At 36.5% G+C, this 26129-nt stretch overlaps 1 protein-coding gene across 1 annotated transcript in view; it reads left to right on the top strand.

Moving 5' to 3' along the window:
* Positions 1-26129, top strand: part of KHDRBS2 (KH RNA binding domain containing, signal transduction associated 2) — a 411839-nt gene that overhangs the window by 379229 nt on the left and 6481 nt on the right. Inside the window, exon 8 of the mRNA XM_030447738.1 lies at positions 15455-15513. Within this exon, the coding sequence (XP_030303598.1) occupies positions 15455-15513 (59 nt within the window). The remainder of the gene's footprint in view (positions 1-15454; positions 15514-26129) is intronic.

Raw genomic sequence — 26129 nt, forward strand, 5'->3', positions numbered from 1 at the left:
AAGTATATTGAAAAGGATGTATCCCAGCTAAACGTAAAGCCCCCATCAAGTATACTTTAACAACATTTAAGTAATTAAACATTCGGATCTGTACCATCACATCACTGTGTAGGTAGATATTCTGGTTATCAAATACAGTCCAACTTTTTTGAAAAGAATTCAGCACATCATTTGCTACAGTAGTGAGTTTTCACTGGAAATTATTATTATTGCTGTAACATTGCTTTATATCATTTGAATTAACCTGCAATGTCTTTGCATGTTGACATCCCAGGAAACTAAGTGACAAGTATATCACCTTTATGAGGACAGTATTATAATCAAGATAGAAGTGCTGGTAATAATTTGACTCAAGAGTTAGATAATTTTGGCAATTAGCTGTTAAATTTAGTATTCAGATATGCTTTGTACTAACATAAGCTACCCCCAGGATACCTAATCTATTTAAAATATGCAGTATGTGTCCCTTTTTTAATACATGGCAGGACACACAGTCATACTTGTTGACTGTCTCTGAAGGCAACAGCTAGGCTATTGATTCCAAAAAATACACTTTCACAATAACACACTACTCATTTCAAAGATGTCAAGAACAAATGGACCATTAGATATGCAGTCTGGATTTCTGTACCTCATCAGCCTTCATAGAAGTGCCTCTGTACTGAGCCAAAATATTACAGTACAATCAAATAGCATAACCAAAATGTTTGCTTAGGTTTATAGGTGAAAAAAGAGATCTTGGTTATTACTATACTCCAGTCACAAAAGCAAGACATATCATGTACACACCCAAAAAAGAACATAAGTTGGATTAGTTCAGAGTATTTATTCCTCTCAGTGTGTGATTTACATTAAAAATATTAACAAAAGCATGAAAGTTTGTGCTCAGAGAGGAAAAAATCATTTTACTGCCCTCTGCAGGGACTGACTGCAATTCTGAAGCAGGAGACAAGAAAAAGTTGTAGTCAGTGTCTTAATGCAGAGCTCCAAGATTCATGTTAAGGGCAGAATTTCCACTTGCTTTTTATGGCTCATTAAGGAATGAAGAGTTCTTAAAACTCTTTTCTGGCTGTCTCACCACGCATGTTGATCAAGCTTTACTCTCATCATTGCTTCACATTGAACAGTGTTGGGCGGAAGATGAGAGAGGGATGGGTAAAGATGTGATGGGAAACTGTGTTGATCCAGCATTAGAGCAGAGCACAGGCTAAGTCGTTGCCTTGCTCCCCTACTCACCCAGTACACAGGGCAAAGATACTGCTTGGGTAGCCTCCTACCTGTAGCCAGGGTAGCCACCATCCCTGTTACATACACTGTTATATTTCAGATTTTTATCTACTTTCCATTTGCTCAACAGAGGCTTTCTGACCACGTAGATTCCTTTTGGTGGCCTTAGTTCTCATTGCACAAGAGGTCTGACTTAGACTTCTTTATATATAGACTTCTTCTATTCTATGATTCTATGATTCTATAAATTAGGCTGTGCCAACAGAAGAGAAATTGAGCATGGTGTCAACACACCTGCCACTATGCTACACCACAAGATAATGATTTAGTAGAAGCTCCACAAATACCCAGTCCCAGGAACATCCTAATGCAAAGGGAGACAAACACTGTCCTTCTGTGCAAAATTATCTGAAGGTTTGTACTAAAGGTCAGGGATAGCATTGCAGTCTCAGAAATATATTTTCCATGGGTTTTTCTCTAATGAACTCTTCCACTGCAACCATTCCAGACAAAAAGCTCTGTTCTTCATAACAGCAGTCTGGTTTTAGACTGAAAATAGGGGGATGGGGTCTCTTGTGGAAGAGACCATGACAGAGTCTCTGGATCAGACTGGAATGAAACTCATAATAAGTCTGCAAGGCTGAATGAGCAAAGGGGCACTTTGAACTGGACACAATAACCAACCTGGTAAGTCTCACCTCTATCTTTTTATATTTGGTGAGACTTATTTTAGGAAGCAGAGAGTGATGAGTTATGACACTTATTGCTACTGTCTATATTGCATGATGTATGTCTTCCTTTAACTGACAGAAACTGTATTTCTAAAGCTACTTTTTTTTCATTGTCACCTTCCTGTCCCATAATGATGACCCAGAACAAAAATGGAATTGCATGACAAAGATTTAATTGAGGAACTATCTGCCTTTCCCAAATGTGTCTCTAATCATTATTTACAAGATTACAGATTTAGCATGGACATTTAGAAACATTGTTCATTTCATAAATTTGCTCATACTGATTTCAAAATACAGTTTTTAATGTAATTAAAATGAAAGCTTTGTCCAGTGCCAAAGAGAACGAATGAGGAGACAACCATTTCAGTGGGCATCAGAAGACATCAGATTTGACATACTTCCCATAGGCAATGTTTCACTCCACTTTGAATTTCTTCAGAAAACCTCTTTTTCCTCTCCCTTCCATGCAATTTGAGGATGGCTTACAGTGATGATAAATACCTCTGCCTTCCCAGACACACCAAGAGATTTTCAATAGTTGTTAAATTTATAATGCTACTCCCCAGGCACTTGGCAGTCAGGCAGAGATCACTCAAGCCCTTCCTGCCAGCTAGATTTACCTCCTGAACCTCTAGTCTGACAACTTTGGTAAAAACAGAAAACCTAGACATGCTATTCAGAAATACCAATCCCATTCTGAATATGGTTGCTATGCCTGGTCCTCGCCATTGCCTGTTCACGTGTCAATGGAAAGTTGCAGAAGAGAGGTAAGGGAAAGATTTAGCTTGATGTTCTCAAAATATCAGTGTCTCTTCTCATCAACTGGTTAATGTCTTTGCTTGGTACTTAAAAGCATGTAAGAATATTCTGATTGTCTAACGTTATAATTAAACCAAATTACTGTCACTGCAGTTTACTCCAACTCACCCCTCACCTGCCAGCCATTACATCTGATGCTGCCCAATTTCCATTGCTCAGGTAGATATCATTCTTGTGCAGGCCTTTAAAACATACACTTTTTGATGATTCTTAGCAGTTCAAGCACTCTGATCTCTCGAGGGCTACTTACCTTCATGTGCTATGGGAACATGTGATGGCAACCATTCTTCCTTTCCATTCCTACTGAAATATTGATTTACAGAAATAAATATGGTATTAACAGGGCAACAATAAATCCTATTAAACAAAACTCAAAAATGGTAGAAGTATCAATTCCCAAATCAACTGTAACACTTGATGTAGGATAATCCTATTAGTTTTCAAAATTTAATGCACTTTTTTACTTTCTCAGCAGGAACTTTTAAGTCTGTTGAACCACCAGAACTGTCCAGGGTTCATGAGCTGTATCACCAATAGAAAAGGGTGAACTCTTTTGTGAAAGGGAAAATATCTTCCTCTTACTCAGAGGTCAGTAGGGACTGTATCAGACTGTACCACACGCAACGTGTGGTCACACTCCTCAGCCCAGACCAAAAGTATAATTTTGCAGAAGTGAACCCATTGCTGATGAATCAGCTGAGAACCCTGTTGGCCAGCAGAGCCATATTTGCTTTGCTGCAACATCTGTGGTCATGTCCACTGAACTTTGTGTTTCTAACACCACCTGCAGTTTCATTTAAAGGGTACCATGTCTCTCAACCAAAGGATATAATATAGAAACCTGGGACTGATGGGGTGGTCATAGAACAAATAAGGAAGGGTATGTTCTATTAAATCCATCTGTGTATAACCTATCCAACCATATGTGCTGTAAACAATGGTGCCTGACAGGAAAAAGCAAAGAAATTAAATGATTGTCCATTGAAGATTAAAATTTGGGTTCGATGTAATTTTCCTGTTCTGCAGTGCCTGGCATGAACAGTCACACATCAGTCAGTTCTCATTTTTGTGAACAGGTAGCTGGCATATTGGCAATGTCTTCCAGGGCTTGTTTGTTGCCTTGTCTGGCTTTTGTCTTGTCTGGCTTTTGTTAAAATCATAGTTCAGCTGCAAAATGAGATGCTGAGTAGGTGCTTACTAAAGAAAGAAGAGTGATTGCCATCCTGGGCTCTAAATAGACACAAATATCTGAAAATCTGTAACATGCTGAAAAGAAAAATAAATGTCAGTGAAAAAGACATCTGGAAATAGTGCAAATCACTACTATTATAGGTGCCGTCTCACAGTGACACAGGCCTTCTCATGATATATCTTCATCTGTGTTATGACTGCAAGATGACATGGGTAAAATTTCTCTTGCCTGCCTGGATGCAACTCCACTAATGATAGCAACCCAGGTTTAGGGCATTGAAGCAATTCTCAGCAAAATATTTACCATTACTCTTGTAAATATTTTATGTAACACTATAGGAAACAGTCTCTAGACACTCATTCCATGCTGGTATGTGGATCATTCCGGGACAATGATTTCTTCTTTATCTGTCAAGTGCACACTGCAAACCTATCCTACATCCGATATGCAAACAACTAAACTTCTCTTTCTGATGCAGAAATGCATCTCATCTTATAGCTCGTGCCATCTCTGAGCTTCCTCTAAGAAGTTAATGGTAATACAGACTCTAAATCTTAACATAAATATGGTTTTAATATGTCTGAAATTAATTTTAAGTTTTTTCATGATCTGGAGACTTACACACATTATGTTAGGTAGCTGCCAAAATGAAGTTATCTTAGATGGCTGAAAAAGAGAGGAAGGAAAGCTGCAGTGTCAGTGAATTTCAAGTTGACTGGCATAGCTTTGTTCTAGCAAAATTATGTGTAATTCAAATTAATATCTATGGTTCGTAACTATAGCTGTGGTATAATGTGAAAGTCTATTTGGCTTCTGTTTCACGATTCTGGTAATGAGAAATGTAATGAGAAAAACAAGTCGCAGGGTATATGTGCTGTGTAAGTCCATATTCCTGCAATGGAATAGTCCCTCTGACCATATAGTAGCAGCAGTGTCCCAGTAGCTGTATATTCATAGCAATACCTCTCAATTCAACCTGTAATAAGTTCTGCACTTCTATTTCACATTCATGCAATGAATTCTGACCCTTTGAATATCTCAAGAGCACATTCAACCATTGTGACTGAACAAGATACTAATGTTGAAAGGAAATTTTGTTTATTTTTTTTTCTATTGTTAAGTTCCTGATGTCTACTGTACAGCTTCTATTTACAGCTCCTTATTCTACAGCATAAGCTGCTAGTACAGGGGATTTAGGGATCACTTGCTTATTTCTGATCTGATATGCAGGAAAATAACATGGACCACAGTTCATCCTGTGTTACCTGTGTGGCTTATGTTACAATCACTTCAGTGCAGAGACATGCTGTAAAGTGATTTAGAAAGTAAAGCAAAGAATATTTTATCCAGTTGAATCTCCAGGAATTATTTACATCGGCAGCATGTATTTGCTTGAGCTCCAGTTCATCCTAGTTACCCTTGTTTGACCTCCAGATATCAAGACTTTGTATGTATATCTAATTCCAAAGATGTCTTCCTCACAATCACAGCACTGCTAGTAAAATAACCCTTTCAGACTAGCACACTTGTGAAGACCACAATACAGAGCTCTTTTTGATGGACCCTGTCCAATGGACTATTCTCTCCAAGCTTCTTTTCATTCAGCAAAAACTGATGGCCCTATGTTTCAGTAGCAGAAATTTCGTATAAACATTATTAGCTGTTTATACTAAAACAGTAGGGCTGGGAGCAAGGAGAATTAAAAAAAAAAAAAAAAAAAAAAAAAAAAAAAGAGGACTACAGTACTTAGTATTCCCTGTCACTGTAGCTTTAAAAACATTTCAGTAAAGAATTTTGTAGAAAAATTTCTGTTCTTAGAGGTAGATTCAGTGATCTAGGTGACATTTTGAGGTCCCTTCTAGCTCTGTTTTCGGTTACCTTTTCCCCCTTTTTGTTCATATACAACCAGGTAAAATTCAATATAAAAACGCAGGATAATCTAATTGGACTAAGAAAACTGTTTTGTTCCAAATATAAAGAAAGTAACCCAATTTCCAAACTTCTGCTTGATTGGTGTGGCTTTTATGGCTGCTAGAAATTCTCTTAGGAGCATTTAAAGTAGATCTGATCTTTCAAGAACAAAAAAAATAAACATATTTGAATTTATTTTTAATAGATTGGGATACTGACTTTCATACAATCTTCATGCTGTGTTAAATTGCAGTAAGTAATTCTAGTCCTTTCCTTTAGGATGACCTCATAATAAAGATATCAGATCATAATTTTTTGTGAATAGCATTTTCATTTAGATACACAAATGTACACAGACTGAAGACTAAATATCACACAATACAGTGCATCACTGGATGAACTTTATTTCAGACTTTCTCTTTACTTATGCTGAAAAGGGGAAAATAAAAGGGGCTGGGGAATCTTGAATACAAAAGTATCAAGAGAATTAAGAGTTTCATTAATTCTACTTGCCACTACAAAGGAAATAAATATCATGGCTAACTAATATGAATCAAAGTATCTTAGATGCTCCTTTTAATTTCAAGTATTGATGTAGCCTTCTTACAACAGTGCCAGAGTACATACAGCAATAGTCAGTACATATTACAAGTTTTATCAGTCACAGAATGGTTTAGGGACTTAAAAAGTCATTTAGTTCCAACCCCTCTGCCATGGTCAGAGAGACATCTTTCACTAGAGCAGGTTGCTCAAAGCCTCCTCCAACCTGGCCTTGAACACAACCATGGAGGGGGCATCCACAACTTCTCCAGATATCAGTCATCTCATGGGCATCTGTAGTCATCAGAAGAGTAAACAAGTCTGAAAAAATTCAGCTAAAAACCTGCTGTAGATCTCAGAGACAGCAGCATTCATCTTACTTAAAACTTTTACTGATGTGATAGCTGTCTTGCAGCCACCCAGTTTATTGACTATCTTTGTTCTTTTAAGTGATCTAACAACATTAATCCATTAGAATCACTGTAAAGTCTTGAAATCCAAGTTACTGTAATAGAGCTGTACAAAAGAAAATTTTGTGTGTTCCTCAAAGACCTTTGAGTCAAAATTCCTGGAAGCTTCTACCTGAATGACAGAAATTACTCTTGTACTTCATTTTGTGCTTTGGCTAAATAAGATACTAAGCCTTACTAAAAGCAGAACCTTTTTTAATGTGTCTTTTGAAGAAAAACTTCTGAAACAGTATGTGAGAACAGTTACGTGAGAAAACCATTGCCAGTAACAAGTGGTTGTTGTACAGCAGATAACTTATGAGCCCTGTTTCTGGATTCTGTTCAGAACTGTAAAGCTTTCTTGCATATTCAGGTAATGGGGAAGCTTACACATTTCCCACAAGATGCTGAACTGATACTTATCAGTTTCCTTACCTTCTGGTAGACATTTGGGTGTGGAAAGAAACCTGATAGAATTCTAGTAAGTTCCTATCTCTTTGCTGTGCCTCCAGTGTGCTTGTACCTCTCACTGGTAGGTGTAGTTTAGTTCAAGTGGTGTTGAAATATACCACCCTCCCACCAATTGAATTCCTAGTTACAGTGTGGTGTATGTAACAACAATCTTTGCCTTAATTAAATACTGGAAGACTATGGAGCAAATATTCCTGCAAAGTCTGAAAGACATAAAGTCTTGTTGCTTTTGAGAAAGCCAACATCATATTCACGTAATCTCTCTCCTAATATCTTGCTGAGGAACTTTAGGAAACATTTGTCAGAATAATATGCTCTGATGGCACTCAGAAGAAAAACGGGTCAATGATCTTCTTTATGTGTAGAAAAGTTTGATAAAAGCTTACAGCAATGTTCAGATACATTTATTTAAGCAGCCACTCACTGGTTTTGACTATTTGTTTTGTAAAAAGTTCCTGCAGACTAGCTGTGGAGAGATCTATAATAAAATGAAGCATTTTTGCTCTTAGTTTAAAAATTATGGCTGGACAGAATGTGAATAATCATTAGTTTACTCAATAGATTGTCACATGCTTAAATCTTTTAGCAATATAATCAGAGGTTCACGCACTTCTATCAAAATTTTGCTGTCTAGTAAAAGATATAGAAACAAATATAATCCAAGCTGCAATAGGAAGAGTGGTTACACTGGGGATTTTTTTGTAAAATTGGATATTCATTATTATTATTTTCTTTACTCTGTACTCTCTCACTTTTAGCCAGTATGTATTGTATTTATAATTTGTCATATTACATTTTGGTTTTGTGCTTATACCCACCTGTATAAGCACAAGAAAAGAATTTCCTGTATGTTATATCCAGCTTATTGAAATCAGTCAAACCAGGAAGCCTAGAATATGACATTTTATCTAACTTCACAGCAATCCACTTATGCCATTCATCATCAGAAACTGTTTTCAAATGCCACTTCTCATTTATTTGATTCAGTGAGCACAATGGCATCAAATTTCATTGCTCTGAAGCAGAGAAAAGTTTTTCCTCTGAAACTGGATAGGGTTCCTGAAATTCTGCCTCATTTCCTGTGTCTGCAGACATTTTCTATTATATTCTGTTATATTGGTAATAATCGTCCATGTGTAAGCAAAGTATAGTGAAATGGATACTATTTGAATGGAAATCCCTATGTGTCTTTGGTTGTACAAATTAAAGGCAGATTGGTTTCTATTTCAGATTCTGCAGTTCAGAACTCAGTCATCTTGCAATTATGATGACTCTCCAATCCTATGCTTGAATAACTCTACTGGCTTCATTATTTATTTCTTTATGTATTTTATTCTGATTTGCAGAAACATGAAATCAAATGTAGAAAAAGGCCATTGGCAGGTAAGATCTATTTTAACTTCAGGCATGTTGTAAACTAAATAAACTCAGGGAGCATTGTAATGCAGACATTCTTCTCTGCTAAAAATACTGGATACAATCAAACTTGAGCTATCAGGGAAAGGAAGACTTTATCCACTAACATGTTCATCATAATGCTCTATTAGCTCTAAAAATCTATTCAGTAAAATACTATATATGTGATTTAAGGCTGAATCCTACAAGAACTTCCTTCATAGAAAAATCTCTTCATCTTTTCTATAGCTGTAGTGCTCTGTTAAGTAAATGTGTCCCAGTACATTTCAGATTCATAGGAAGGTTATTTCCTTATTCTCACAATTTTACTTATAAATATTATGAAATATTTTGTATTAAAAATTGCATATATGCAAATCTCACTCGTCTGCCAAGCAGAAGCACACTGCTGTGTGTAAGCAAATTTTCTTTCATGAACAACTATGTGTCAAGTCATTTAATCATAGAATGTCAGATTGGAAGGGACATTAAGGATCATCTGGTTCAACCCTAAATCCTGCTGGCTTCATGGAGGAGGAAGCAGCATTGCAAATATAACCTTACATGAAATGTCTGCAATAGCATTAGACAGCTTCCTGTCAACACAGGAGCAGGGTGTTTGTATCAATTACAAGTGTTGAAGGCTCCAAGAATTACTCAATAGAAATGATACTGATAAAGCAAGAGGTAAAAAGAAATAGAAGGCCAAGACCTCAAAGAATGAATTTAAAGAAGTGAGAAAGAAAGAATGAGAGTTGTCTAAAAATACTGAATCCCACCTCCTGGTGCATTAATCTGGATGTTAGCTGGACTTGAGAATCTGTTGTCTAAAGCTAGACTGGGATGTATCTATAAGGAGTGCTAACATACGGATTATGATTGCAATCTGATGAATGCCAGGAATGCCAGTCCTAAAAACCAATATTGATTCAATCTTATATCAGCAAGTGCCCCATCACAAAGAGGGAAGTCTCTCAAGAGTTACTTTTACTTCCTCAAAGGCTAGCATGCAAGTTTTTAATCTGTTTTATAGTGAATCTGAAGTGTGGAATTTCAGCGGCATCAGCTGAATGTGGCATCAGTGGCATCAGTTTGGACAAATGCAAGTATTTCCTCCAAAAAAGCCTGTTTATCATGTAATGGCTGAGTTTTAACTCCAAGGTTGATCAAAAGCCTCTTTTCTACATTGTGTAGCTCTTTTCCAAACATTTCCTAATAAAATACTGAAATAACAGTCCAGCATAAACTCTTCCATTTTAAAAGTACAATTGTTAAGAAGGAAAAACAAGATATAATCATGTCTTTATGAGGAAAAAAAACCTGTTAAATCTACCTCAGCTGGTCTTAATCAAAGGCTTTCAGTTTCTTAGACCCTTTCAGGATAGACTGCAGAACACACTTCATCTATGTGCTTTTACATGTTAGCAGTGCTTAAAGCAGATGAACCCTTCTTTAGTGGGTCTGGCTTTAGTGGGCCCATTTTATATCTACAACCACATTTTGTGCTCCACAATTACAGAATAAAAAATTAGATGCGTCTGTCAACAAGTAAAAGAATAAAAAGAAAGGAAGAAGGAAAACAAAACAATTATAAAAATTAAAATAATAATAATTAAAAAAACATGAGGCAACAGAGAGTATAAAAAATTCTTTTAGTTCTTGCAGTGTTCTGCTGCCCTGTAGTACAGAGCTGGAGAAGCAAAGGAACCAGATGGTAATGTTGCTAACCTGGGGCCTTTTGCCAGCAGCTTCCTGCAGGTGCAGGAAGAGATTGGTTAAAGTCTAATGCAGTCTATTCATCAATGTCAAGATTTCCTACACCCGACACCATTGATCTCTGGAGTGGTGAACATCACCCTCCCCCAGATGCCTTGTTGACTCAAGAGTCAGTGTTTTGTGGCTTCAATCTGAAGTCTTTTGTTTGCAGTTCTCTGCTGAAACCACTTTAAAACACCATTCTCCCTAACATCTGGATAACAAGCTGTGTGGTTTCCCCTGACTGTTGACACAGACAAACTGGAATTCAGCTTATTTTAGGTAATGTTAATTTGACAAAGTCACAGTTAACAAGAGGTTAAAAGTCTGTTGTTTTGTAAGATTGCTCTTTAGATACAGGGTCTTTCTGTATTTGAGGCATTCTGATATCCTAGGTGTACCAAATAATTCAGGTTGAAAGGTGCCTCAGGGAGCCTTTCTCTCTCAAAAGAGGAACATGTTTTGTGTTCTTTTTCTGGAATTAGTCTCACTTTTATTTTCATGAGAAGAAAACATCAGAAGTTTATGGAAACTTTGATCACAAGTCTTTTAAAGTGGCATGTTCAAAAGCACTAAACGAAAACAACATTTAAGTTAAACATAAGCAGAAATACATTACAATCTTGAAGTTAAACAGTAGATGTATTGTTAATCTTCTGGCTCATGGAGTAGCAATAAGGACAGAATAATGTATCTTTGTTGGAAAAGTTTAATCTAGATAGAGAAAAATTATATCAGAGGTCTTAAGATTGCAAGCCATTTGAGATGATAGAAAAATATTTTAAAAACTTATAAGATTTGTAATATATCAGTTCTTCTACAAGTGGTATGTGTAGAAGGCTACTGAAATCTAAGTCACTGCACATCAAGACCTCTATGTTTCAGAAGTCAAGTGTTAAAGCATAGTGCAAAGCTTTGACATCTTAGATATAAAAGCTGAGAAGTTATAAATGAGTTAATCTTATCTGCTTTTTAAAATTTACTACATCCTGCTTTTAGATGGGTGCACATACTTAAGCAAATTACACTTCATGTTGCTTGAAAGTAATGAATGCTAATAACAGATAATGGTGTCCTGTTTCCATTTAGCACTGCCAAGAGAGCCTGAAATTTCTAAAGCTCATGATCACTGTATTTTCCAGGAACAGTCTGAGAATTTGAAAATTATATGAACAAGTTTTATTTATGCTGATTTAATTTGCTGATTGTTTCCTTTCACAGTTGAGCATAATGTGAATGGAAAAAAAAATATCTCTGTAGTGCAATAATTAAAAAAAAAAAGTTCATATTATATCACCCATTTTTATAATCATAATTTATTTTAATTTTAATAAAAAGTAGAGGAAAATATTTACAAGTAAATGTATGTAAGAGATTTTAGTGAATATTTGGAAGGATTTAAAATAGAGAAGACTAAGATGTTCACAAGGTTCCCAAAATGTAAGTTTACATCAGGTGTTTCATACTAAGAAATTAATTTGCTTCATTTGAGTATTTTTCAAAACGCTATCTAGTAAGAGTTAGCAAAGAATTTGAAATACCTTTTTGGCTGAAATTTGTGAAAAAAATGTAAATAAATAAAGTTAGAGAACTTTATTATTTATTATTATTTTAGAGGTCTTTTCCAACCATAACAATTCTGTGATTCTTGTGGTTCTATTCTTTCACAGTTCCAACTCAGATCACAATCATTTATTATGCTATGAATGATGAATGTGTTAAGTATTGTGCTCAGGGACATCAAATATGCAGTATATAACAAATCACTTCCTTTTTACGGTTGCAGCACAACTTGTTTCTTAATTTAATGGTTTGAGCTTTAATGTTGTATTCTGTTTATAATGCATTTCAGTTCAGAATGTTCACTGTGCAGGATTTTTACCTTCAGTCCTTATTGTCTGTAAAACTGTGTGTTTCTTCTATAATGAATACATACAACAATGATACTGCAATGAATTGTTACCCTCCCTTACGAATCTTGCATTTTTCTGGATGGTATACTAATGGTAATAGCTCAAGGCCCTTCTCAGTGACAACTGAAAGCAGGACTGCTTGTTGGCCTTTGGTTTGGATCCCAAATGGTTCTCCTTTTAAAGCTGACCTTTGGATGCAGCCCTCTGTATCAGGAAGAAATATTATCATTTTATCCGCTGACAGAAATTGAAAGTTCTGTGGTTCCTTCCCCTGAAACTCCACTCCCTACTGCAATATCCTCTTCTACCCTCCAAAGCAGGCAATATGCCAAAATGCAGCTGCTTAAATTGTATTACACAAGATTTTCATTCTGCTGCCTGCCAGATCTGGATGATATGTTATCTTTCTGTTCTGAACACTTCAAATAATTTCTTAAGTCTAAACTGTGAACTCTGTAGATATGACTAGATACATGGTGTAACCCTGACACCGCCAGTGCTGTAGTTCACCTTTCATAATCCTATAATTGAATCTGACTGGGTAGTAGAATAATTGAAAAATAATACAGAATGTTTCATATGTTCAACAAAGCAAAGATGTAATCTTCAAGTTTGCTTCTAGGACCACTTCAATAGGAGCGTGTGTATACTTAGATGATTAATTTTTCAATCAGTTGGATTTCTCCCTTTATCCTGGAAGATAATGCTCTACAGTGATTCTGTTCTATGAAGAGCAAATGGCATTGAGAAAATATCTAAGTGTAAATTTCACTTTCGTTCATGTCATTCCCATGTCCACTTTTTGCAGCTGCCTTAGAAAATTAATTTCATGTGTCTGAGATACCAACCTCAGTGTACTGTGCACACACATGAATGACTTCTGGCTAATTGACTAAATCAATTCACACCAATTATAATTGCATTTTCAGTCCAAAAAGCACCACATAGCTTAGAAGCAGAAAACTGTGTGTGCAAGCTGTGCCTAGCTAGTCAAGGATTATGTGTCTCAAATCAACACAGCTTGACATTCAGTTATCAGATACACACAGTATCTGCTCTCAATAATACATGAATTATTCTCAGAAATTATACTAAGGGTTCTGAATAGCTATTAAGTTTGTGAAACTAAAAATCTGATTCCAGGCAGTTTGTGAACAAAAAAAGTCAGACTTAGTTTATTTAAAGAATTGTTACAAATGCTTATTTATCTCTATTCCATTTGTGAAATATTTTTACTTTACTCTCAGCTAAATTGCTCCTTCAACTGTAAATTATTTTTTAAAATAATACAGTATGGAAAATTGAATGAAAAATAACTCTATAAATAGTTCAGTATTGAGTTGATCGCCTGCTTCTGCTCATTTTCAAAAGTCTATCATGTCACACGATGTTCAAGAAAAAAATCAAAAGCGACATTTAAAATTTTAAAAAAATTAACAACAGGGAAGGTCTTTGGTTCACTGCAGACAAAAGAAATACAGAAGGATGACTATGAGCCAGAAATGTGCCCTTGTGTCTAAGAAAGCCAATGGCATCCTGGGGTGTGGAGAAAGATACTTCTCCCCCTCTACCATGGTGAGGCCATATCTGAAATACTGTGTCCAGTTCTGGGCCCTTCAGTTCAGGAAGGACAAGGAACTGCTTGAGGGAGTCCAGCACAGTAACAAAGATAATTAGGGAGTGGAACATCTCCCTTATGAGGAAAGGATGAGGTAGCTGAGTCTCTTTAGCCTGGAAAAGAGCACACTGATGGGTGACCACATTACTGTTTATAAATATGCAAAGGGCAAGTGTCAGGAGGATGGAGCCAGGCTCTTCTCAGTGATGTCCAATGATAGGACAAGAGGCAACAGGTGCAAGCTGAAGCATAGAAGGTTCCACATAAACATGAGGAAAATTTTTTTCACCCTGAGGGTGACAGAGCAGCAGCACAGGCTGCCCAGCGAGGTTGTGAAGTCTCCTTTGGAGACATTCAAAAGCCAGCTGGATACACTCCTGTGCGACCTGCACAAGCTGATCCTGTCCTGGCAAGGGGCTTGCACTCGATGATGTTTTGAGGTCATTTCCAACTCATAACTTTCTGGGATTCTATGTAATATAGTAGAATTCAAAGATCTTTCTGGATAGAGACTAATTGTTGTTATGTCTTTCTGGTATGTTATAACAGCAGTAATCTCATCCTGAATTTGGTACTAGGCACCAAATACACATTGTACTACAAAGTGTAAATAATTCCATTTCCACTTCAGTATATCTTAGAGGTCAGATTTTCTGGGTCTCCACTGTGGTAATATTAAGCTGGGGATTGGTGACTGTCAGGGTGGAGCTATGATCTGAAATATTTTGATTACTTGTTTATGTGGCCATACATATTTTTTGTTTATTAGCAAAAAGCAGTTAAAAAGTGGGTTTGAGACCAATATTTCCCTTTTTAGAATCATAGAACCGTAGAATAATTTGGGTTGGAAGGAACTCTCTCCTTCCAATATATGTTTTATTGGTGCTGTCTGAAAGTTTCCAATCACAGCGTAAGGACAAAGGTTGTGAAGAATCAGATATTTCTCTACAAGGAGCAAAAACATACTTGCTTCTTCAGGAGCAAAGCTGTAAACCTGACAGTGTTTTTTGTAAAGATAAGTAGTTTACAGATTCCACACAATTCAGTACAGTCAGCTTTGTAGAAAACAAACTATGCTGAGTTTTATCTCACATAACTGTTTGAAATTACAGATAAATGACTTTAACACCTCTTTTGGCAGTTTAACATTTGTGAATAATAAAATGGTTGGTCTTTTTTTCAGACCTTACTTTGGAAATAGAATTTCAGTCAGTTTCATATCTCCCAAGGCTTACATATTTAGGACCAGTTTTATTTTATGCTCAGTAGGTAAGAAGTGTGATGTGCTGTGTAACAGCTGTTATTATCACTGACACTCGTTGCCTTTGATATCATGAAAAAGTGTTAAAATACATTTAATTTCTGTGCTTTTTTTGTTTTTAATTGATTGCCTACAATACAAGTGACCTGACTATCTGAATCTGTTACAGTGTGCCTGAATATTATGACTATGGTCACGGAACAAGCGAAGAGGCTTATGACAGCTACGGTAAGGTCTATTCTATCTTCAAAAAAAGTGTGAAATCAAAAGAAAATATCAGTCTCTAACAACTTCAAAATTACTTCCACATTCTTTTCTTTCTTTCTCTGCCTTTGCAAAGACCAAACAAAATGGATTTGTGTAACTTAAGCTGAGGCTTGACTTACTGAAATAGGACCAGAAAATTGGACTGATCAATTTTGATCAAAATTACAAAGTCAATTAATCACAGTAACAGATCAGCTTTAACAGCAACGCTGAAGTTTCTGATTAATGCCTGAATGTATGTTTCACAGTGTTAAGTTTCAGTTTGCTTGGTGTGCTAACAATATTGTGCATCTGCTACTGTCAGATGCATCACTTCAACCAGCCAGTTTTGTCAGTCTTTTAAATATTCCTAGTCATAGGAGAGGGTCCTGTACCGCCACAGGAACCCCCACTGCACCAAGAGGTAAAGGGCTACCCTGTGCCATGTGAGGCAGTGCAAGTTGAGGGATTCTGTGCTCATTTCACCTCCCCACCATGTCTGTATTTGGAATAGCTCCACTTCACAAGAGCTGGAATAGCTGGAATAATTCAATTTCACAGCAGCAGAGGACATGAGAGGAAAAGAAGGTATTGCTCCAATGTGCACAGCCCATATTCTAGGTCAGTTGTTTGATGTTAGTGATGTTTTTCAGTAACTAATTATAGTCTAGTCTGTGTTTTCCTCTCTATATTTTCAGTATATTTTGCCATCAGATGGCACAGTGAATTTCACCCTGACATTTTGACTGAAGTAACAGAGCAAAGCTGACTGTTTTCAGCTTAGACAGTGACCTAATATGTTCATCAGCAATGTCATACATGATTTACTACTGCTAGTAAAGTATCTTGAGTTTACACAGTGACTTCCAAAGCATTGTGAAAATGAGAGTTGCTCTTCATAATGCTGCAAGTGAAAGTTCCTTTAAGGAGTTATATAAGATTGCTGCTTAAAATAAATAAATTTTTTCATGCAGCTGTGAAGAAAATGTCACTGCAATGCAAACTTGCAGTTCCCTGTATATTTGTACAGTAATCATGAGACATTGCTGAGACATCAAAATGATCCCATTGCATAATCAGCAATAACTTTTTTTGTGTGTAATCAGTATTCGGACTACATTTGGATAATATGGTGTGCAGTCAAGCAAGTTTTCAGTGCTAAACAAGTAATAATAACAACTTCTCCATATGAATGTGTATGGTTGAGTTGCCCTTTGCTTTGTTTCCTTTTTGTATGTGCTTTTTAATACCTGCAGTGAGAAGACCTTTCTTCCCATCTAGAGATCACCTCTCCATTTCTTCTCCCAAATGCATAGGAAATGTTTTGGGCAATGGAGAGAAGCATAATCTGAGTTCAATAGTAAGAATTACCCACACCTTAGCTTTTAACTTGACTTCCTCATTCTGAATCTCTGTGTGTTTGGGCAAGATGTTTAAAGTAATGTCACTCTTCCACCAATCCCCCATTTGTAAAACTAGAAGAATATTAGTTGTTTTCTCACCAGGGGTTTTGAATGGAGTAATTAGCTAAGGCTCACAATGTGTTCAAAGAGTGGGAACGTGACTAAATTTATGTTCTGCATGAAGCTACTTTTTTTTTTTTTTTCCCCATTCAGCAGCTGAGACAAAAGCAAAATGCCTGGGTTTCCTTTACTAGAGTTGTCTTAAAATGCATGGTTGATGAATGTTGACTTGTTTTTTTTAAAAAAAAATATATTCTGAGCTGGTATTGGAACACAAAGCTCTTAAATACTTTTACCGCTAAACTGTAATAAACTTAGAAATGGACTAATGTCCCAAAATGTGAATTTTCTACTTTTCTTAAATCAGACATGACTCTGCTCCTGTTGAATTTCTTGCTTTAGCAGATGAATGTATTTGCTAGTTCTGTGCTCTGGAAACCTGTGCATGAATTTCCTTAATCCCAAAGTCACTGCCATTTATCTGAGTAGGTAGTCTGAGGATTCAGGACAAAAAAATATATATGCTTAACTTTCTTGTGTTATGAATTCCTGGTACATATACTGCTGTTCTCTCTGAATCTGACTTTGTCAGTGCCCCACACACAACCAATAAGAAGTCTGGTGCCAACCCTTCTCATCCTCATGTAACTTTACCATAATTCTTTGCTCCCAGAGAACTGTTCCTAGTTTTTTACTTCTTTTTCAGTACGTTTTGGAACTCACTATGAGTCTTCTGAATCCTTCCCACTGTTTAAAATCCGTTGTCCCTTCATGTTTCACCATCCAGCAGAAACTGACTCAGGTCACTACACACCTTGTTTTACCTTCCACAAGACTTTCTGACACACCTCTGAATGATGTCACACACAAAAATGGTACATGAAGATAGGGTTGGTGTCTTCATGTTGTTATGTCATAGACTTTTTGTGTGACTCTGTCTTTTTACCTTTAGCCCTTCCAGTAATAGTACCTGCATTATCAAAATTAGCTAGGTTGGCACTTCTTTATTTAGTCCTGTGCATCTGCTTGCTTCCAGTTTAGGGAGGAGAGTTCTCAATCCTGAGGGGTTTTTTTATTCTTTTTCATGAAGTAGATTCACCCAAATAACAATGCTGTTTCATGCTTCCACTTTTTCTTTTTAAGTATAATATAGAGCTCTCTGTAGTTTGCGAAGTATTATACAGTACCATAGCTCTCCCATATGAGCTGCCTGCTATGACTTTTCTATCTGAATTTAGTCCTTTCCAGTTCTAACCAAAGAACCTCTCAAGACAAGAGCAAAGTCAGCTAAGAGCAAGATATGTAAAATCCAGTATTTCCCATGACTTAGGGATGTTCCGGGAATGAAAGTTCATAGCTCAGAACCTTATTATGCAGTGAGACACTTAAACTCTCTTGCAATTTGATATACTTGCCACCCAGGTTCTCCAAAGGATCAAAGGAGAGACACTTCAAAGCATCCTCTGAAGCAGCCTCTGGGCACCTGGAAATACTCAACTAAGGAATTATGAGATTCCTACAAATTTTCAATAGGATCAGGATTACACAGCTGCTGCTGAAGTATTTTGAAATCGCTCTTTGGGCTGAGGAACATATATTTGGGATATATGCCTGAAAATCCTCTTGTGGAAATACCTTTACCAGGCAATTTAAAAGGCCAGTCACCTAAAGTACTGTACAATTTTCATAAAATGTAAAGCATCCTCACCTCTGATTGCACTCAGTAAGCATTTATGGTACTTATGTCACTGAAGGTCTTGATACCTGCAGACAGTAATTTAAATCTAGGAGTCTAAACTAAGTTGACAGTGCCACTTTGACTTGTTGGTGATGTGTATGTTTTAAAACATAAGGCATGAAATTGGATTAGTTTATGAACAGGAAGTGTAAATCCATTGCTCTCATTATACTTTAATAATTTCATGTTTTCCCTTCTGGTGCTGTTATCATTTGAGGAGATATCTAGTGCAAACATGAATGTAATGATTTGCCTTCTAAATCAATTAGGCTAAAATTAATAACTCACCTTCACTGCAAGGACCACTGTAAAGGAAAAGCCTTAGGAAGGAGAAACCACTCGCATTGTTATTTCTTTCTCCTTTTCCCTCTTTTTTTGAGGAACTGACATTCTCAATATGTGTTATGTTGTGTTAGGCCACTGTAGAAAGATAACAGAGAGAGTATGGCTTGCTAGCAAGGCTCATGCATTACATTATAAGCTATATTAATTGTAGTGAGGATGGAGGAACGTAAGAGTGTGTGACTTGTCAGATGCTGTAGTTCACAGCCTGCTGTATATGCTGCCTGGTGTATTACCTGAAAATTATGGCAATTTATGTTTTTATGCCATGTCATGAACTGCAGTATCTGAGAAGATAGCACCCCTGGACTTCTGTTTTTACTACTAAAAAAGCATAAACCTTAGGCAGAGAATGAAAGAAGAGGGATGAAGTCTATAATCTCCTAAACCACCAGAATTAAATACCATCTGCCAAAGGCCTTAGGCAAGAGGAACATTAATCTGCACCTTGTCTCCTACAAAAAGAGGGAAGATATGAGTGAAGTCCACTCACATTCCTGTTGCTCTAGAGAAAGAGCTTACAAGGCTGCTTACTGTTTGCGCTGCCATTGCAGCAAGGGAACGTTATTTAAGTGTGCTTTGTCTTCACAAAAAGTTTTCAATTATGCACATTTTCTCTAATTACAACATTTTTTAAGCATGTTCTGCTCCAGTTTAGCATTAAGAGCTCACTTGTGAACAACTGGTATTTGGTTTCAGGATAATTCCATCTTTAATTAAAATCAGAGTGTATAACTGTTTGGTATATTCCCTTTTAATGTAAGACACCATTTAAGTTGTAAAATGCTGCCACAATGATTTATCTGACTATTTCACAAATAATTTCTCCCCAGTCAGTCCATATAGGAGCTTTGTTATTGTGATTATAATAGTTTACCAGGTAATCTTCTACACAGGCAGCACTTTATGAACATGTTTTTTATAGGGCTTTATAGGGCTAGCAAATAAAAATGCACAACAATTTTCTGCTACTTCTTTATAATCTTGTTTATTTTTTTTTTTTTTGTTTTATCCTGAAGAGTATATTATCTAGATCATTTTTTAAGAATAGTAATGATAGTTTCTGCTGAAGAAGTAAAAGTAAGAATATACTGATGAGATTTAGGGAGGAAAGAGTGTATGAATGGTTCGAATTTTAGGAATTCAGATGAATAGGCTGAATGAGTAGCTACCTTAGTAGAAATCAATTCTCATACTTCATGTCTAGACAGAAGCATGTTCACTGCATGGAGAAACTCAACTAACTACCATCTTGGTGTGAGATAAACCCTGTCTTGATTAATTAGGTAAAGCCATTCTGCAACGTATCCAGGAAAGCATTTGTAAATTTTGAAAAAAAACACTTCTTTGCTGTTGCTCTGCAGGTGAAGAAGTTTGTTGAGCTGTCAACTCCAAATTCCTTCCTCATTTTTCATGATAATTTTGCTATTGTCAGTCATTGGTCCTAATACCCATTAAGCTCAGGACTGCTAAATGTTTCTTACCTTATTTTCTCTAGCCTAGCCCCAGTTATATCTACAAATGTAGGAAATTAAGTGCTCCAAAAAGTAGTGATTGATATGCAGAGGTAAGAATCATAGGTCTGATTGTCCTCATTACAGTCCTTGACTTCACATAGCTTACAGGCACAATCTTTGCTAATTAGTAATAATAAATGTGAACTGGTTGTTCATTTATGTCATCTGAGCATACACATTTGCTATCCAATAGGAAATACAACTGGCAACATTCCAAAGAAAACTTGGTTTAGTTTCTAGGTCTTGGAGAATCTTTACATCAATAAGGCATCCCATAGGCAACAGGACACAGATTGCTCCAGTGTGGTGCAGTTTTTCTGCTGTGCTTTGGCAGAGCATCTGACAGGCAGATTAGTGCACACTGTGTGCTCCTACACTAGCATAGGACCAGGAGTGCTCTTCTGAACCAGATTTCCCAGAGGGCCTCATTTGTCACTCTTCTTTTCGTATCACCCAGTAGGGTATGAGTTTTAGCTTGATACTAAACCAGAAGGTGCACTCCAGCTGTTTGAGAGGTTCAAATTATGGCCAGCCTGCAATGGAAGAAAATCTCTAAAAGCCATACAGAGTGAATATCAGGTCCTCAGCGTCAGCTATTTCACTCTGCAGATCATTCCTATTTGTATGCACTATGTGCTAATATTGATACAGCACCTGAATCCTGATGCCTACCCAGCTGTCCAAGATAATGACCTTGCTACGTGTTCTGACCCCGAAAATGCTGGTGTGCAGTGGGCCTCCATGATCACCTTTATTTTGGGGGGTGCAGAGGCTCTGGTCTCTTCCTGAGCATGAGGAAGGTATACCCCCACTCCTGGGAGCTCAGAATTGCTCCTGAGCCCTCCTCTACAGATCTGTTTTCCTTTCACCAGATTTCATTGAAGACTTTTACTGCATATGGACAGGAGATAGGCCAAATAAATTGTCCTCCTTTAATCTTCTGTTTCAATCACTCCCTACATACTAGGTATCAAGAGATCGAGTTCCTATTCTGTAGGACTCAATGGAGTGTCAAAAGCATTTCCTCGATTTTCTGCAAAATTTAATCTTTTTTTTTACAGAAGGAATCACCTTAGCTGTCTCCCAAATATTATTCACTCCCTCAGAAGAGATTTATGTTTTTCGTAAGAGTATGATATTGAAAGTCTGCAGGAAAAGGAGCACATTTTGAATTCAGCTGTGACAGCTACTGTGGGGATGATACTAAAGTTATTGCTGTTTTGTCAAATCATTGCTTTAATTAGGTTATAATTCTTTAGGAAGTTCCACATTTAAACCTGTCAAATTCTTTTAACTGACTATATATCCTCAAAAAATTGTACTTTAGTTATTATGCTACAACACTGAAAAAAGTCCACATATAGCAAAATAGTGTGCTGTTAATTTATAGTGACTTGTTCTGCTTCCTCTATTACTCCTGAATTATAAATCAGTTCATATGACAGAATAAGTAAATCATGCAAAACTTTCTTATGTAGTCTGTCATATAGTAGTTTCATTGCCTTTCTATTCTTCTCACGAAATTATAAAATGCACAGTCAGAAACCCCCATGTTTTTTGCCAGCTTTGCAGCAAGCAAGAAGCCAAGCAGAAGAGAGCAAGAACAGTAAAGCAAGAGAGAGCAGAACAGTAAAAAACGGATGTTCTCCTTAAAAAAAAACAATACAGAGACAAAACCTGTTCTTGAATTTTTGCCTGAAATAATATACACTTGTCTAGTTGACACAGGAAAAGTACAACTGTGGTGCTATGGGGTGAAATCCTGGCTTTGTCAATGTGAGCTGACCTGTAGTCATTGTGTGGGGCAAAGTTTCCAACTTGGCATCTTGTCCCCACCCATCTTTTTGTGGAGGGTGAAGTTTGGAGGGTTACTAGAAAGACAGCACAAATTGAATTATCCAAAGAAAATAATTCTAATTTTCTGTGTTCTCATTTTAAAGTTAATTGTCTGCTTTCTACTGGGTCTTCTGCTCAACTCATCTATAGCACTTTTCTCTTACTGTTCAGGCAATTAATTACATCTCAAAGACCCCAGGGAGGTAGGTATTCCTGTCTCATTCTACCAGTAAGGAAGCCATACCACAAAATATTAAACAATTATCCAAGGTCACTGAGCAAACAAGGAGTAGAGCTGGTAATCACAACGCCTGAATTCCACTTATACTCTACCTCTAGTGCAGTGTGCTCTCTGTAAATGTATGCAGTAAAATTACCTTGCAGACAGTGTAGAGATTTTTTTTTTCCTCATAGGAAAGAAAACTACTTTATTCTGAATTAAAAGCAGCTTCTATGTTTCCAATAGCACTAATAGCTAAATGGCAAATCAAATTAAGGCATTATCTTAATTGCTGCTATATACAACTTAACTATCTAACCAGAATAGCTCTTTCTATCTCTTCCTGGCCACCTGGCCCAAAATAATTGATCAGAGATGAGTAAAACTGTGCCCAGGCAGTTTTCAAATACAAAACAAGTAACCAGGAAGAAGTGATTATGTCTTTATTACTATAGGGAATAAACAATTAATAGAAATGTAAACATATTAGGAAATAACATGTTTATATGCTGCTAATATGAAGCATCTGTTAATATGATCTGCCTTTCAATGACTTGTATTGTAACCCTCTGCATTTGTGAAAGAATTTTGTTCAGTGCTGGAAAATTCCATGACAAGGTTGCAGAATGCTGACCAAAGAGTAGGAAAAAGCACTTTAGTATGTATGTTTTAGTTAAATGTTGTACTAAAAGACATTTAAGCATGTGATAATCACTGTTTGGGGGAGAATTTTGGAGTAGATGGACTGCTATGAATTTTTCTGTACTTTCAATACTACAAAAGTAAAACAATAAGACAGAAAGTACTTCATATAAATCTCTCTCTGTTATAAATGATAACACTTAGTGATCCCTCATAGAAAGAAATTTCACAGGTTAAAAATACAATGACCTTTTTTTCATTGTGACACTCCAGTAAGAAAAAAATACAACCTAAATAGTAGATAAGAGCTACAGAGTCTATTGATTAACCAATAATCTTTAGAGATATTGATTATGAAAAATCATTAAAAATTTTAATAGATCAATAATGTCTGTAATAGATACTTGAAGTATTTATAGAACTCAATGAACAGTGCAATGAAGAGTCAATCTGAATTACAAAAAGCAGTGTGAAATTACTAACATATAATTTCAATCAATCATAAACCAAGGGTGCTGATTGCTTGTGATTATAAGAATTAATTTATAATGGTGAGCTTCATATATTCATTCACAGGGAACATACAGTAAACTGAAAAAAGTATCCAGCCTAATTAAGAGGACTGTGCCCATGATTTCACTTTTCCTATCAAAGTGCCACAAAAGAAATGTCTGGCATTTGTTACCACTCCCAAAGCCATCATCATTCCTATGCACACTCAGATTCCTCAGCTATAGACTCTCTTTTGTTTCCATTGTGCCATCATAACTTATACTTCTAGTTTCTGAAAGCAAAGCACACAGCTTTCCCTCCAAGCTAAGGATGGCAACATCTGAGAGCAGACCAAATCATCAGTAACACCAAATTCTCAGAAAAACTGGACCCTCAGTTATTAAGCTGCATGTGTAGATTTCTTTTTTAATTTTTAATAAAACAAAATATATTTTCTCCACTGTCTGACATAGTTTCTAGCTACTCTCTCTCTAGTTCATCTCTGTCCCTAGTTTCAATTCATGCATCCTTATCTGTGCATCTGTCTTTGAACTCTTAGATGCTGATGCTTTTTCTGGTATTTTAAGTATCTTCCCGTATACTTAGACCCTCAGTTCCTGTGACCCTAGGCAAAAAATGCTGTTATGCCCCTTTACACATCATCTCCTTTATATTTGTTCTCTTTAATTGGGTGACAGGAATGCAAAATGACAGGGTGAGAGGATCCTTCTAGTGCAGAAGGACTGGATGTCAGGGAGCAAGGAAGTATTAGCTCACAGGGTTTCTTTGCACAGGAGTGAGGAGGAGCAAAAGGAACCAGTGTTAAAAACCAGTGACTGCCCTGTGCATCTCTTCAGCTCTTGGGCATGCTGATTATCCCTATTACCTTTCTCCAAGGCTACAGCTGTTACTTGCTGTTATGAAAAATCCCTCTCATTTTCTACTTCATTTACAAGTCACTTTATTAAGATCAAGTACACCCAGGCTCTTATTTAGGTTTAGTTTGGCACAGTCTCAAAAAAAAACAAAACAAACAAACCAAAAACAACAACAAAAAATCGAGAACATTGATTTTACCAATGTGGCTTGCACAAAAGGGCACTGTATGCTCCTTTGCTAAATGAGTTTCTGTTTCAGCTTCTCGCCGATTGCTAGATACCTATGACAGACAAATAATTTAAGAGCAGACCATTCCCTTGTTACTCTGCCATAATTATGTCTGTTAACCATCTGTAAGACTCCTTACTGCAATATATTTTGCTGATACAAGACTGAAATGGTTTTACATTATTGCCTTCCTAAACAAAAAATGCAAAACTACCGCCTTAAATAGGTAGAAAAAGAATCTAGAAACAAATTAATTTTAGCTGGTTTTCTGGTTCTGCTACACTTAAAATGCTAATATACACTAGAGGGGAAAATGCAGTCCACATTTAATACAGCACATAGGCAGCAGTTGTAGGAGAAACATTGACTGGGAGATTTCAAGTCAGTAATCAGGATTTACTCAATTCTTGCCTGTCATGCCTGCATAAAACAATATAATGACCAGGTCATGTTTAAACAAATATACTTGGCATGGGAACTAAAATGGCTGAAGGGTCTTCTGACCCTACTGTTACCCAACAAGTGCCTCAAATCTCTGTGTGACTACTCAAGTAGCCTACATGGCTTCAATCCCTTACTCCCGAAGACTGCTGAAAGAAAAAAAAAAAAAAGATACCTTAGCATACTGGAACTGAGATAGGAAAGAGCAACTTTACCCATGAAGGAGCCTTTAATTACTGGCATGCAGGAATACTGTTATTTATTAAAATTCCCTAGTGGGAAAAACACTAATAATCTGATTTTCTTTTTTCCAAGTGACTGCACCTTGTAATTTTTTTGCATACTGTGGTTCAGATACTGTTTAACATATTGCTCCATATAGTCTTCATTCTCCACATAAATATATGCTTTATTTGTGGATGAGTGATAGAGGCCAGGGTTTTTCTACCCCAAAAACTTTCATTTATGTTTTGGCTACAGATTCACCTGTTAGTGCAGTAGAGTCTATCCCACAATATCCACAAGAGCTGTTAGCTGTCAATCATCATCTATTTTGATGATGGTATTAATAAAAATATAAACAGCTGTGGCTGTGTTTAAGTTTGAAATCCAGCAAATAGGTCCATTATGCTACTGGGAAAAAAAAGAATGTAAGAGACTTGTACCACAAATTATGTTTCTGTTCTTGTTCTCTGTTCTCATGAAGCTGGTACAGCCATAGTAGCAATTTACTTTAAAAACACTGCTAGTCAAGGAGAAACAGCTTCTTCCAATAGGTAATATGAAGTAATTTTCTACTA

Source organism: Calypte anna, chromosome 3, assembly GCF_003957555.1.
Source record: "Calypte anna isolate BGI_N300 chromosome 3, bCalAnn1_v1.p, whole genome shotgun sequence".
NCBI classification, from domain to species: Eukaryota; Metazoa; Chordata; class Aves; order Apodiformes; family Trochilidae; genus Calypte; species Calypte anna.